Source organism: Dendropsophus ebraccatus, chromosome 8 (assembly GCF_027789765.1).
Source record: "Dendropsophus ebraccatus isolate aDenEbr1 chromosome 8, aDenEbr1.pat, whole genome shotgun sequence".
Classification (NCBI taxonomy): Eukaryota; Metazoa; Chordata; class Amphibia; order Anura; family Hylidae; genus Dendropsophus; species Dendropsophus ebraccatus.
In genome coordinates, this window is record NC_091461.1 from 56,490,126 (window position 1) to 56,504,271 (window position 14,146).

A 14,146-nucleotide genomic window follows, 5' to 3' on the forward strand; every position below is an offset into this window, starting at 1 on the left:
ATAAACGTCCATTGACTTCCAGCTAACAAATGGCAGCTGGCGTTTTTGCAGAAAAAAAAAAAACAATGGTGTTTTGCTAAATTTTGAGGCAGTGTGAAACCAGCCTAGCAAATATTAAATGTGCCTCTTCTGGAACTTTACATGAGTCCATGGAAACAATGAGATAAATGATCTTGAAGAAAAATATACCAGACACTCATTCCCTTGCACTGAGATGCTGAATTTCTTCACACACCCTGTATAAATCCAACATGCACCTGCTGATCTTAAGGCTGGGTTCACACGTTGTGGTAGTGTGCCACAAAGCCAACTACATGTTTTACAACAAACTGTGTAGCCACTCTTCTGCAATGTCAGAAGACATAGTCACAAGTCACACATATATCTGACATTGCTTGCTCTTGAACTGGTAATGTATGCAGGTGTTGGTAGGAAGTGGAGATAATAGTGGAAATAATGCTTATAGGGTAGAATTACAATGAAACATTATGACTTCTTCATTAGTCAGATTGTGGAGAACCAAACAAAAGTATCTTCATATGCCTTAGTATAAAATCAGACACATACAAAAATACAGTAGAGGGCTTATGGTAAAAATCAGAAAGTACAACACTATGTCCCGACCAAGAGAAAGCTATAACACTAATCATAATACCTATCAAACCCCTGTATGCTATTTCAGTACTGCTCTGATGTCCCCACTGACTGAGATAGGACAGCGGTGCGGCCAGTGATTGGCTGAGCAGGCTGTCACAACAGGACACTGGGGGAGCACAGAGAGGTAAGCATGCAATGTTTCTTCTTCATGTAACAGCTCAATATTATAATTTCTTTCTTCAAAATTAAAATCTGAGCGCAAACTTATAATACTGTGACTGTTGCTGAGCAGATGCCATAGGATATTGGCTATAGAAACAATTATCTCTATGTCACATACATCCAAAAATGGTTCCATATGAATGGAATGGTTTTCCGAGGTGTCCTGTGCTATCTGACAGCATTAGTAGTAGATCCTTTAAAATGTATCTATTATTTAAAAAAAACTTTTGATGTGTCCTAGAGACATGAGGTGGAGGTTCCACGGATAGGACTTGTTTTTCCAGCACATCCCTCAGATACTTAATCGAGCATATGTGGGGAATTTAGAGGCCAAGTGAAGACCTTGAACTCTTATGATCTTCCTCATATCTTTCCTAAACTACTGGTACAGTGTGTCAGGGGGCAATCCTGTTAAAAAAAGGCTAATACCATTAGAGATTACCATGAGCATGAAGAACCATGCCAGAATAACATCTACAGAAATGCCTAAACTCAAGGTTTCCCAGTAGAACATTGCTCAGAACATCACATTGCCTCCACTGGCATGGGTACTTGTGGTGCACATGTGCCTATTCTAGGCATTTAGACACGCAAGGCTACCTTGGCCAGTATGTGGCCCATACTTGTAAAGCTCACTTGTAATCTGTGTTCTGTTACCTTTCTATCATAGCATTCACCTTTTCAGCAATTTTGTGCTACTACTTGTTATTAGTTGTTACTTAACATTAGTAACAGACCATCCTTTGCCTTGGCCCTGTCATATGTTTACCAGTAGTCCTTCCTTGGACGATGTATGAGTGCCAACCACTACATACTATGAACAGACCCAAAAGGACTGCTGTTTGTAGATGCTCAGAGTAAGTGACCTAGTGCTCGCATTTTGGCCCTTGTCAGAGTTGATAAGATCCTTTCACCTGCTGAAGTTGGATAAAGCTCTAAGGTTGTCTGGAAAACATAGATACAGCCAATGACTATATCCATGTTTTCCTCATAGCCTTAGGGCTTTATCCAACTTCAGCAGCCACCGCTAATCAAATGAAGAAAATGATTGGGTTCGGATGGACTCGGGCATGCTCGAGGTTCGCTTATCTCTAATTATAATGAATATTTTTAAAATGCAAACTTAACTATGATTATTATGCATCCTGATAATGTTCATGGTTACCTAGTATAAAACCAGTGCATATTAGTAGAATATAATGGGTGTTATTTGGCAGATGCCTACTGGGGGGACTGGTTGTAGAAATCTCTGTTGCTCATCCCTTATCGCAGGGGGAAAGCTTGGACTGGGTTCTGCAAGGGTAATGTAATATTACATGCTGGTGAATCAATTCAATTATCATCTTCAATGTAGTATATGCATGGGATGGGTCCACCACACCTAGGATCTCCATTGTGGCCAATAGACGAGTGTCCCAATTGGAGTCCTTCCATGATGTCTATAGGATGTTTTGATAAGTGCCCTAGCTGTTGATAGAGTAGTGACTTTTCTATTACAATCGAAGCATTATAATAATAACTGAAAACAGCATCTTCATACCTACACAGAGCACACTGTACTTGTACTGTACTGTGTACTGTGTAGTGTTCCTTCATTGCAGTCACACATGTGCCAAAGCATGTGCCAATGGAATAACTGGCTTCATGATAAATAACTGATTTCAGAAATGATAAAACAATAAAAGGAAGTTCATAAATGAACAGGAACATCTTTGACTCGTATGAATAAAGTAAGCATTGTTCTACTATCCCCTGGAGAAGAAAATGTCACTTTTAGAGTACATCCACTGCAGTACAAAGATAAATTATTCTGCTGTTTACGTTTACAAAATGTTTGCGTCCTGTTTATCCAGCAACAACAATGATGAGGTAGGAAGCCAGAAGAAGAGCAAGTGAAAAACAACAGCCACCCCCTTACCCCAGCCGGGTTATTATATGGCAGTGGGTTCATGCCAAGACTTAGGTTATCTAAGCTGTTTTTGTCTTTTCTTTGCACTGCTACAAAGTATTCATTATAATGATATTATCTCTGTAGAACCCACAGAAATATTATAATAGAAAGAGTTTTAGACCCACTCCTGTTTTTGGTTAAAGGAGAACTCTGGGCAAAATCTATTTTTTTATATTTTATTAGATAAGCAAAGTTAAACAAATTCCTGAGGTACACTAATTATGGGACATGCACATATAGTGCTATTTCCCTCAATCTAGTTGATCAGGCAGGCTTCAATTTCTCTATAGAGGTGTGACATCACAACCTGGGTGTATGTACCTGAAGGGTCCAGCAGGGGGCTCAGTATATGTAGAAGTATAGAAGTAGAAGTCTATGCAAAAGTATATGTAGTGCAATCATCCCTGTCCCAGTCCCCTCCCATGCAGCGGGTAAACTCTTTAATTACCATCTATCCCATTCCCATCTGCCTCCCTCCCTCCCCGTGCTGCCCACTCATGTGCCTTCCTCCCTGTGCTGCACGGTGCCCACTTATGTGCCAACTTCCCTCCCTGTGCTGCCTGATGCCCGCTTATGTGCCTCCCTCCCCGTGTTGCCCGTTCCTGTGCCAGGCTTCTTGCCTGTGCTGCCTGGTACCCACTCATATGCCAGCCTGCCTCCCCGTGCTGCCCGCTCATGTGCCTAGCCCTGTGCTGCTTGTTGCCATGCAGCAGGGTGAGCGCTCCTTACCTGCCTTCCTCTGCTGATCAATTACTGCAGTCGGAGAGAGATGGCAGGGACCGATAGAAAAAAGCAGGTAAGGAGCGCTCACCCCGCTGCATGGCACCAGGCAGCATGGGGCGGGCAGGAGGCAGGGAGGCACATGAGCAGGCACCAGGCAGCACGGGGAAGGAGGGAGGCAGATGGGAACGGGATAGATGGTAACTAAAGAGTTTACCCGCTGCATGGGAGGGGGCTGGGGATGTGGATGATTGCACTACGGATACTTCTGCATAGACTTCTACTTCTACATATACTGAGCCCCTGCTGGACCCTTTAGGTATATATAACCAGGTCGTGACCTCCTTTTTTTTTAGAGAGAGAAATTAAAGCCTGCCTGATCCACTAATTTGAGGCAAATAGCATTATATGTGCATTATATGTACATTAGGAATTTGTTTAACTTTGCTTATGTAGTAACATATTAAAAAATAGATTTTGCCCAGAGTTCTCCTTTAATTTCTCCTTATTTTCCACTACTATTCATACCCTTTTATCTATTACCTAATCTGAGTTTCCATATGGCACAGATTTACGTAGCTCTATTGATTATAAGTCAATTTCCTTTGGTAAGAACAGGTTACAAATATCCATGCTAAGTATCTGCATTATTAAATAAAGAAGGACAAATCCATAAGATAATAAGAGATGAGAAAAAGCTTGAAGAAATGCAGGCCCATACCATTACGCCTGTGTTTCTAAATGACATGGCCTATCTATTGGAGCTACTAAGCAGGTCATACCTTGACCTTCACCTACCACTGCTGCTGTGCTTGACAACGTTAAGGAGGTAATATGGCCAGAAACCATCCATAAGTGTTGTCACAATGGTCAGCTGTCTGTTTGCAAAGCTTCCAGGAGCAGAAGCCGCAGTAATCCAGGCCATGTAGTGATGCTTGTATGTGCGGCATGTCATGTAGAGTAAACACAGACTGGCGGGGACCACCAGAGCAACGGCACAGGGGATCTGACAGGTGAGTTAGGTTTGTTTTTTTATTATGTAACATTTCCTGCAGCATGTTTAATTTCCTAAACACTTGGGCAATCCTTTTAAGCAAATGGTAGTAGAATTCCTGTCAGGAGGAGAAAGATGAGGTGATGAAAGAGAAAAAGAAGGAAAGGTCAGGACTAGAAAGGCAAGGACAAGCAGAGAGTGTGAGACACGAAGTGAAATGCAGCCTTGTTTACTATTCTTTCACAATATTGTCACTTTTATGACCACTCATTTGCTTTTCAGCTATCATAAATCACATCATCTTTATCTGCTTAAGTGGCCATTATCCAGAAACAAAAATTCAATCTGGCGGAATACTCCAATACAGAATAACATCAGTGTGTGTGCTCCTATATCTATTTTACATTAAAGCAATTTATTGGGAATACATGAAACTTTGACAAAAGTGACAAGTACATGGGAGGAGGGGGATGCTGCTTCAGTTCTTCTCCTGCAATGTACAAATCATGATCTAATCATGAGAGCAGGGGGTGGGTATAATAAAAGTACAGCCTAAAGCTGGCAATGCAATTTAGCAAGCTGCCAGCTTAGGCCAACAGCTGTACTCACAGTAAGGAGAGGGTAAAAGGCTGCCATCAGACACCTAAGGTGGCAAGTTATCCTACTTGAGAACAAAGGATCAGGCCTTTAGTTGTCAAAAATGATTATTCTTTACCACAATATCTGCCATAAGGGTATGTTCACATACCCTTAGAACAGGCGTGTGTCAATAGGATACCTCGCCCGCCTACGCTCTCCATGTCAATTCTTTGAGTGCAGCGTAAACTGGAGGTGTGCGAGGCATCCGATTGATAAACTGTGGCAGGCAGGATTCTGAGCGGAGTTTGCGGCGGGGGCTCTGCTGCAGAATTCCGCCCGTTTTACTGCGTGTGAACCTACCCTAAGAGGGTAACAGTAACATTCAATATATGTTAGATGACATCATCTGGTAAAGCTGAAATCAATGTATTCGCCAACACTTGTGCAGTGCAAAGTGTTAGGGTGGTATTACACAGGCCGATGGGGGCCCGATAATACCTGTAAACGAGCAGCGATCTGCTGGACCTATTACACGGCCCGATAATCGTTAAACAAGGGCTTAATTATATACATTATATGCTTAATTATATACATTACCTATCCATGTTCCAGGGTTGCTGCTGCGGTCTTCTTCTCCACAGGTCCCGCGCGCTCTAACTTCACAGTGTCACCTGACAGGCCTCTCAGCCAATCACAGGCCGGGACCACCGCAGCCTGTGATTGGCCGGGCAGCCTGTCAGCTGACAGGCCACTCTGAAGCTAGAGCACGCAAGACCCGGGGAGAAGAAGACCGCAGCAGCAGCCCTGGAACGTGGATAGGTAATGTATATCGTCAGTCGCTGACCGAGCACCGCTATTACACGTAGCGGTGCGCGGTCGGCGCCCAGCGAAAATAGGTCCAAACCTATATCAACGATCAGCCGATGATCGTTGTCATCGGCTGATCGTTGTATTTATTACATGGAGAGATAATCGGCCGATTATCGTTCCGTGTAATAGTACCCTTAAAGAGAGAAGACCAATCATAAGACGATAAAAAAAACTTTTAACATCTCTGCGACGTCAATTTGCAGAGCAGAGGAGACACTTGTCATGGGGATGGGGGGATATCTTTATAACGCTTGCGCGGGTCTGACCTCCAATGCACAACGGCCCTCATTAGTATATTGGATTACAGGCAAATATAACGGGAACCAGGTGGCAGAATAAAAAAAAAAGCTGATTGACCGCAGCGGCACAATGGATGGTATGTAAATCTTATTACCCGCTTTAAGGTTATTTCCAAAGTTTCTTTCAGTTAGAAGTATCCCTGATTAAAAGCTCAGTGTGGTTAAAGAAACATGTTTTGCAGTTCTGCCAATAAAACAAGAATGTTTTGCAAGAAAAATTTTGGAGGGAAAATCTTGTTTGTATCTCATGATAAGGAACAATACATGACAATGCCAATTTCTAGTGAAGAGTACAATAGATGATTCAGTAGCCGAGATGTAGGAAGCCGTATTGACTTCATCAGTGTTTCAACAATGGGATTCAAACCGGACGTGAGACAAGTGTTAATGCATTTAGCTAATGTTTTAACCACTTGCTTTAGTTATAGGTCAGTGCATGTGAATACCACATTTCGCCATTACACGAAATGGCCACTTGGTTGTGGGCCAATATGTCTCTGTATCGGGTTCACCGATTAACACTACAGATCATCACCTATTGTAACTGACACACTTGTACACCTTTGCAGTGTTCTGTATAGATTATCCTGTTTGGAATTTAGCAGAAAAACCCCATGCACATCTTAAAGTGTCTAGTCTGATAAGATGTTATGGGCATGTCAAGACTGAACTAAAGAAGATTAAAGGGTAACATGTCAGCAGTGTTTAGAATCTTAAAGGAAATAGGCAGCTTTGAAAGTGCTTGTTTTGGGAAAAAGATCCCTGGGTTGTCTTGCGGTACGTCCACTATTCACTGTGATCTGTAACACAATTTCAGTCTGTTGAAAGGATTTCATCCGATTATTTTCTTAATTTGAGTCTCGAGACAAAAGGTTGTTTTTAGAATTTATAGTTTATGATCAGGCTGAGATAAGAGAATTTATGGGACTGTAGTGTTTGGGCAGGGGGTGAGTCACTGTCATTACAGGGCTTCTAGTCCTGTTTAGACAGATGTTATAGGGTGTAGGATGTAGATCATTTGCACATCGGCACCTAGCTGTTTCCACAATCCCTTTGATCACGCTCACTGCTAAAATCATACTGTTACTGTTATGAAAACTTACCTGTCTGTGTTGGTTTAAATGCTGATTTCCCTTGAATTCATAAAGCAACATCATTTACAACAATTCACAAGTCACTTGTAATTAGCCACAGATAACTATGTCTTGCTTTTGTTGTATTGTATGGAACACAGATATAACAAAGCTGAAATTGCCGCTGAACTGTTTCACTGTGTTAGGGTGCGTTCACACCTACAGGATCTGCAGCAGATTTGATGCTGTGTTCAGTTATTTAAATGAAATCTGATGCAGAAAATCAGCTGCAGATCCTGTAGGTGTGAACGCACCATTAAGGGGATTAAAGAAAGCACCACATATATCCACCAAGGGCTGCATCTGGTCTTGATGCTTAGATCCATTCACTTTAATGGTAACAGACCATGGCCCATGTACATTTAGGGTACTCTTTTTTTTTGGGGGGGGGGGGTCCTTTTTTTTCTAACACTACAAAATTATCTAAAACAACACATAACACAATATCTATGTAATAATATAATAGATCTCTGTAATCTGATGACTGGTGACATGATCGCTATGATAGCTGCTTGCTGATTGTTTCCAGTAACAGTAAGCAGAAGTTACACCAGTGAATACAGTTCCACACTGTTTAGAAAATTCTATGGCTAGAATAGTAGAACAAAAGTAATGCAAATATGTTTAAAAGTTAACTTTCTATATAGATTATTTGTATACCTTGTAAAGTGTTTTTTTAGAGATAAACACACGTTTGTCTAATTCTCTGCAGTTATAAAATAGCATTTTATCCGATAATAGATATTTCAGCAGTGTGGAAAATTGGCAAATATGTGCATGACATAATGACATCTATTTGTTTGACAAACAGAATCCACCAGTAGCGAAATTTGATGGGGGGCAGGGGGGGCGGCCGCCCCCGGGCCCACTCTGGCAGGGGCCCACTCAGATCGCTATTGAATTTTTGCTCCCTAAGTCTATTCCTGAAGATACAGACTGCCTGTGCAGTCTGTATCTTATGCTTTTACCTAATCCTGTATAGCGGAGAAGTACGGCCGGGGGCGGCCATCTTGATGACGTCACAGTGGTGCGTTCCAACGCTGGAACGCAAGGGACGTCATCAAGATGGCGCCCGGCTTTACTGCACCGCTACAGAGGACTGGGTAAAGTATAAGATACAGACTGCAAAGGCAGTCTGTATCTTCATGAAGTTTATTTCTGAAGATACAGACTGCCTGTGCAGTCTGTATCTTATACTTTACCCAGTCCTCTGTAGCGGTGCAGTAAAGCCGGGCGCCATGTTGATGACGTCCCTTGCGTTCCAGCGCGGGAACGCACCACTGACGTCATCAAGATGGCCGCCCCCGGCCTTACTGCTCCGCTACACAGCTATAGGTAAAAGCATAAGATACAGACTGCACAGGCAGTCTGTATCTTTAGGAATAGACTAGAGCTGGACATGTGGATGCAGGGGGAGCTGGACATGTGGACACAGGGGGAGGTGGACACGGGGGGAGCTGGACATGTGGACACAGGGGGAGCTGGACATGTGGACATAGGGGGAGCTGGACATGTGGACACAGGGGGAGCTGGTAAAGAGGGGGAGCTGGACATGTGGAAACAGGGGGAGCTGGACATGTGGAAACAGGGGGAGCTGGACATGTGGACGCAGGGGGAGCTGGACATGTGGAAGCAGGGGGAGCTGGACATGTGGAAACAGGGGGAGCTGGACATGTGGACACAGGGGGAGCTGGACATGTGGAAACAGGGGGAGCTGGACATGTGGACATAGGGGGAGCTGGACATGTGGACGCAGGGGGAGCTGGACATGTGGAAGCAGGGGGAGCTGGACATGTGGAAACAGGGGGAGCTGGACATGTGGACATAGGGGGAGCTGGACATGTGGACACAGGGGGAGCTGGACATGTAGAAACGGGGAGCTGGACATGTGGATGCAGGGGGTGCTGGACATGTGGACACAGGGGGAGCTGGACATGTGGAAACCAGGGGGAGCTGGACATGTGGAAACCAGGGGGAGCTGGACATGTGGAAACCAGGGGGAGCTGGACATGTGGAAACAGGGGGAGCTGGACATGTGGACACAGGGGGAGCTGGACATGTGGAAACAGGGGGAGCTGGACATGTGGACATAGGGGGAGCTGGACATGTGGACGCAGGGGGAGCTGGACATGTGGAAGCAGGGGGAGCTGGACATGTGGAAACAGGGGGAGCTGGACATGTGGACATAGGGGGAGCTGGACATGTGGAAACCAGGGGGAGCTGGACATGTGGAAACAGAGGGAGCTGGTAAACAGGGGGAGCTGGACATGTGGAAACAGGGGGAGCTGGTAAACAGGGGGAGCTGGACATGTTGGAAACAAGGGGGAGCTGGACATGTGGAAACCAGGGGGAGCTGGACATGTGGAAACCAGGGGGAGCTGGACATGTGGAAACCAGGGGGAGCTGGACATGTGGAAACCAGGGGGAGCTGGACATGTGGAAACCAGGGGGAGCTGGACATGTGGAAACCAGGGGGAGCTGGACATGTGGAAAACAGTGGTTTTCTGATTTAACCCTATTTGGCCCAGTTCTCTCTGGCAGCTTCATAGAGGAGCTGGGGGCTGATCTGGAGATCCTGGGGGAATGGGGGCAGAGGTCCGACCCCTCCACCCCAGTCTCTTACAGGATAAGGGACAAGTATGTTTAAATCAGAAAGCTGTGATTCGGATCACAGAGAGCAGGGTGCAGCAGCCTGTAGTGGCTGCCCGAGTTAGCTAGTGATTGAGCCTGCGGTACCTCCCTGTGAGTGATGCACCTGTCTTAGGCAGAATGCAAATTATCTACCTCTATGGTATATGGGTCAGTCAGTGTATAGGGAAAATAATAGTCTTTGCATAATGGATTTAACTTTTTTTTACAGTTTTAACTACAGATCTCAGGTGAACCTGTTATACTGCCCATACATCCATGACATTGGGATAGTGAGCGACTCCGATGAGAAGACACCCCTTGTAAGTCACTGTTTCATTTTATGTGTCTATATATGTAAATGTAGAAGCCTCTAACACTGCTCTTAATTCACTATGAGTAATGGAGCAGAATATACCCTTTATTATTTAGAAAGCATTGTTGTCAAGCGAGGTTCCCTTTGAGTAACATAATCGGTTGGGGGCCCACTCAGACTTGCTCGCCCCCCCTAGGCTGAACCCCTAGCTACGCCCCTGGAATCCACAAAACCATCAGGGTCTAACAAAAGATAAGACTCAGTTTACCTAATGGCAATAACTTATCAGCAGTGACAAGGTGGATTTTGGCCATTGCTGATGTTATAGCTTAATGGTGCGTTTACACAGACAGATTTATCTGACAGATCTTTGAAGCCAAAACCAGGAACAGACTATAAACAGGGAACAGGTCATAAAGGAAAGACTGGGATCTATCCTCTTTTCAAATCCATTCCTGGCTTTAGTTTCCAAAATCTGTCAGATAAATCTGTCTGTGTAAACGCAGCATTAGGCAGTGTAGTATAGCTGAACCAGCAGGAGGGATCAATTATAAGCTGTACTTTGAGGGATATGCAGATATAAAAGATAGATAGATAGGAGATAGATAGGTAATAGATAGATAGATTAGATAGGAGATAGATAGATAGGTAAATCTTTAACCATTTTAGAGCTATGTCCTTATCCTTTAACTACCAGTCTGTTGGCAAGCAATAAATAATAATAATTTCCCTCTGATTATCATCATTACCATAAATTTACTTCATATAAGCTCCTTTTACGTAACCCTAACAAACCCCATTTCTCTACTATTATAATTAAATGGATAACATTGTATTATAGCCATAGACACCAATACCAGCTATGCCTCTGCATAAACTCCTCTTATAATAATTGATAATGAAATGTAAAAAATTCTCTATTAAATATTACATGAATTCTCTCTACACATTACAGATCTATCTAGCATGAGTAGAAGTCCTACCTCTCTTCCAGTATGGTAAGATAGCAAAGGTTTTGTGCCAGTTAAACATGGTCCCCCTCTCCCAGGCAGACTGTGGCAGCTTGCTGTGCACTTGTGTCCTCTCCAGGGAGCAGTGACTGGAGACCTGTGCTGTGGAATCCTCTTTGCTTAATGCAGCAAGGCTATAAAGTAATCAGCTTCTCCTTCAGGCTCCATGATTGCAGTATGTACAGCCAGCTATCTCAGCAGAGTCTGCTTTCCAGCTGGAGAAGGAACTGGAGACTGGATTCTTGTCTCTGCCACAGAGGAAACTGAGCTAAAAGCTCAATCAGTGCTGGCTCTTTGAGAGGCTGTGCTGAACTGTAGGTGGCTCCCAGCCAGCAGGGACTGAAGAAAAGGGAGCAGCCCTTAGGAATGTATCTCCCTTGGTTGATAAGCCAAGATGACTGGATGGGTTGCAACTACCTCTGTGAGGAGAGCACCCCTGAAATGCCTGAGCTATTACACAATCTTACCACATGCTCTGTATTGTATCCACCAGAATAAAAACATGGAGAGTGAAGTAACGGGAGCGATGAAGTGTAAATCTACTGCAAACAAAAGATCTCAGCTATTAGGAAATGTTGTTTTATTGTCCTCCTATGTGTATGGTGGCAGGAATTTGGTCAGAGGGTAGCAGTTTCATTTTATGATTTGCGTTGTTACAGTTCTCACCTATGTTCTCGTTCACCTCAGGGAACCTCACCAATGTGGATTATTTATCTGAGATTGAGACTTTATAGCAAAGCCAAACTAATAAAATGTGATTTATGTTGGTATGTTCCACTGTATAACGATCATTTTTGGTATTAATGTTACGCTATAAAAATGTGGAAATTATATAAACTATAAATGGCTTCTTATATATCCGTGCATACCTGTTATTTAAAAAAAAAAAAGAAAGTAATATGTCGCAGAGACATGTCAAAGGTTTTGAGTACGCCAAATGGAGAACCTTACAGCTTTCAACAATAAAAGGGTGGAAAAACTTTGAGCCGTATGGGACCTGTGGGAAGTGGTTTGTGGTCCTACTGTTCCTCCATAAGAACTTATTCTCACGTTCGGTATAACATGGAACCTATGGACGGGAAAGCCCTATAGTGGACTCTTTCCTCGCCCCAACACTGTAATAAAACAGCCACGGGGAGCAGGGAGAGGACCAAGTGGCCGAATTGATCTCAGTCTGAACACCAAGACTCTGACCAATAAACACTTTGGACGTACTCACCAGTTCCCTACATTCTGGGCTCCTGGTCCCCACTGCTCTCCACTACTTCTTTCATTACACACCCAGTTTAATCCCTGATTGAACATTTCTACTTTTGTGCCTCTCTGTTTTCTTGTATTTCATTAACTGATTACGTATTTGCATTAATACATGGTTTCATATGGTGTCTGTTAGGACCCAGGAAAGGTGACTGCTATAGGTAAGGTGCCGACTTGTGACCATCCAGAGTTATTACACTATGCAAAGTTTGCAGAAACCTTTAAGTCCCACTAGGTTCCGAGTATTGGAACATAAATAGGGAAATACCAGGGTGGCCACTTTTGCGTCAAAGTCTAACTCTGTGGCGAGTATTGCGACATGTCAAGGGTCTACTAAGGCAGGCATCCATCCACAGACAGCCGTTTCGGGGTAGTTGCCCCTCATCAGTGTGGAGTAGGATTCTGGCTAACAGGGGCAATGAAAAATAGACCAACAAAACACAACAATCGCTGAGCTCAGGGAGACCAGCGACAAAAAATAAAATGGAGTACTCACTGAAGAGTCTCCATTGATACATTGCCCCCTATAAATTTAAATATGCAAAAGAGGGGTCTGTAGAGCCTCAGTTACGAGTCTTAAAAGACAGGAATAGCCAGATATCCCTCCAGGGGAGAAAATTTTGTAGAAAGTACAATGCTGATTTGAACTTGAATTTGAACGGAGTAGTCCACTTTGGCAACCTCTTTTCATGTACCCAATAAGGCCATATAGAGATGAAAAAGGAGATAAGTTGCCCGATCAAAGATCCCATTATTATTTACAGACAGAATTGATTAAAAATCATATTATGCTGTACTGGTTGAGTAGTTCCCTAACAATGGTGGCACCTATGGCAGCAAAGTAGGTCCATTATTTGGTGGGACCTGGCGCAGCACTGCAGCCACAATGGATCAATGTCACTAGCAGGAACAATGTTGGGTGTAGCAGCAGGTGAGTCGTAGTTTTGACAAATGTCTGGGCCAGTTTAAGAAGGATGAAAGCAAATTACTACATTCAGGGAAGACTTTGGCAGTCTCTGCTTCTGTTCTCACAATTTTACAATGGATTTCTTGCTTGGTGAACTATTTCCTTGAACACATTTAGCTCTTTCGCTCATTACACTGTACCAGGTCAGGTAGTATAGAAGTCAACCTCACCTTATCACATGTACTGCATTCCTTGCTAGCACTTTATAACACATTTCCACATACTAACCTGTACACAATCTGGTATCATGGAAAGTAAATATGGTTATAAGTGCAAATATGGTGCAATCATGACTGCAGCAGGTCTAATACTGTACATGAACTCAGAAGTGTACTTGTGTCATGTACATCAGGGCTAAAATATTCTTATTTCAGCTGCATTTTCTCACTGAGACTTTTTCTCCATTATCTTTTCATAGGAACGTACGGTAATAGTTTGCTGACTCATCCAAAACTGAACCAAAGGAGATAAAATAGACAGGACACTTCAGCGTGATGGAATCCATGCCTGAAATGTAAAAATATACATCGGTATACAAAAAAAAAGATTTTTAGTGAGGCTGGGTTTACACTGTCTTTTTGCTGTCTGTTTAGCTGATCCATT

The 14,146-nt window shown here is 43.5% G+C and overlaps 1 protein-coding gene across 1 annotated transcript in view; it reads right to left on the bottom strand.

Annotated features, from left to right (window-relative positions):
• The window catches only part of LOC138798599 (uncharacterized), a 41,383-nt gene extending 29,666 nt beyond the window's left edge, over positions 1-11,717 (bottom strand). The window contains exon 1 of the mRNA XM_069979118.1: positions 11,293-11,717. Within this exon, the coding sequence (XP_069835219.1) occupies positions 11,293-11,341 (49 nt within the window). The 5' untranslated portion in view covers positions 11,342-11,717. The remainder of the gene's footprint in view (positions 1-11,292) is intronic.
• Positions 11,718-14,146: the final 2,429 nt, after the last annotated feature.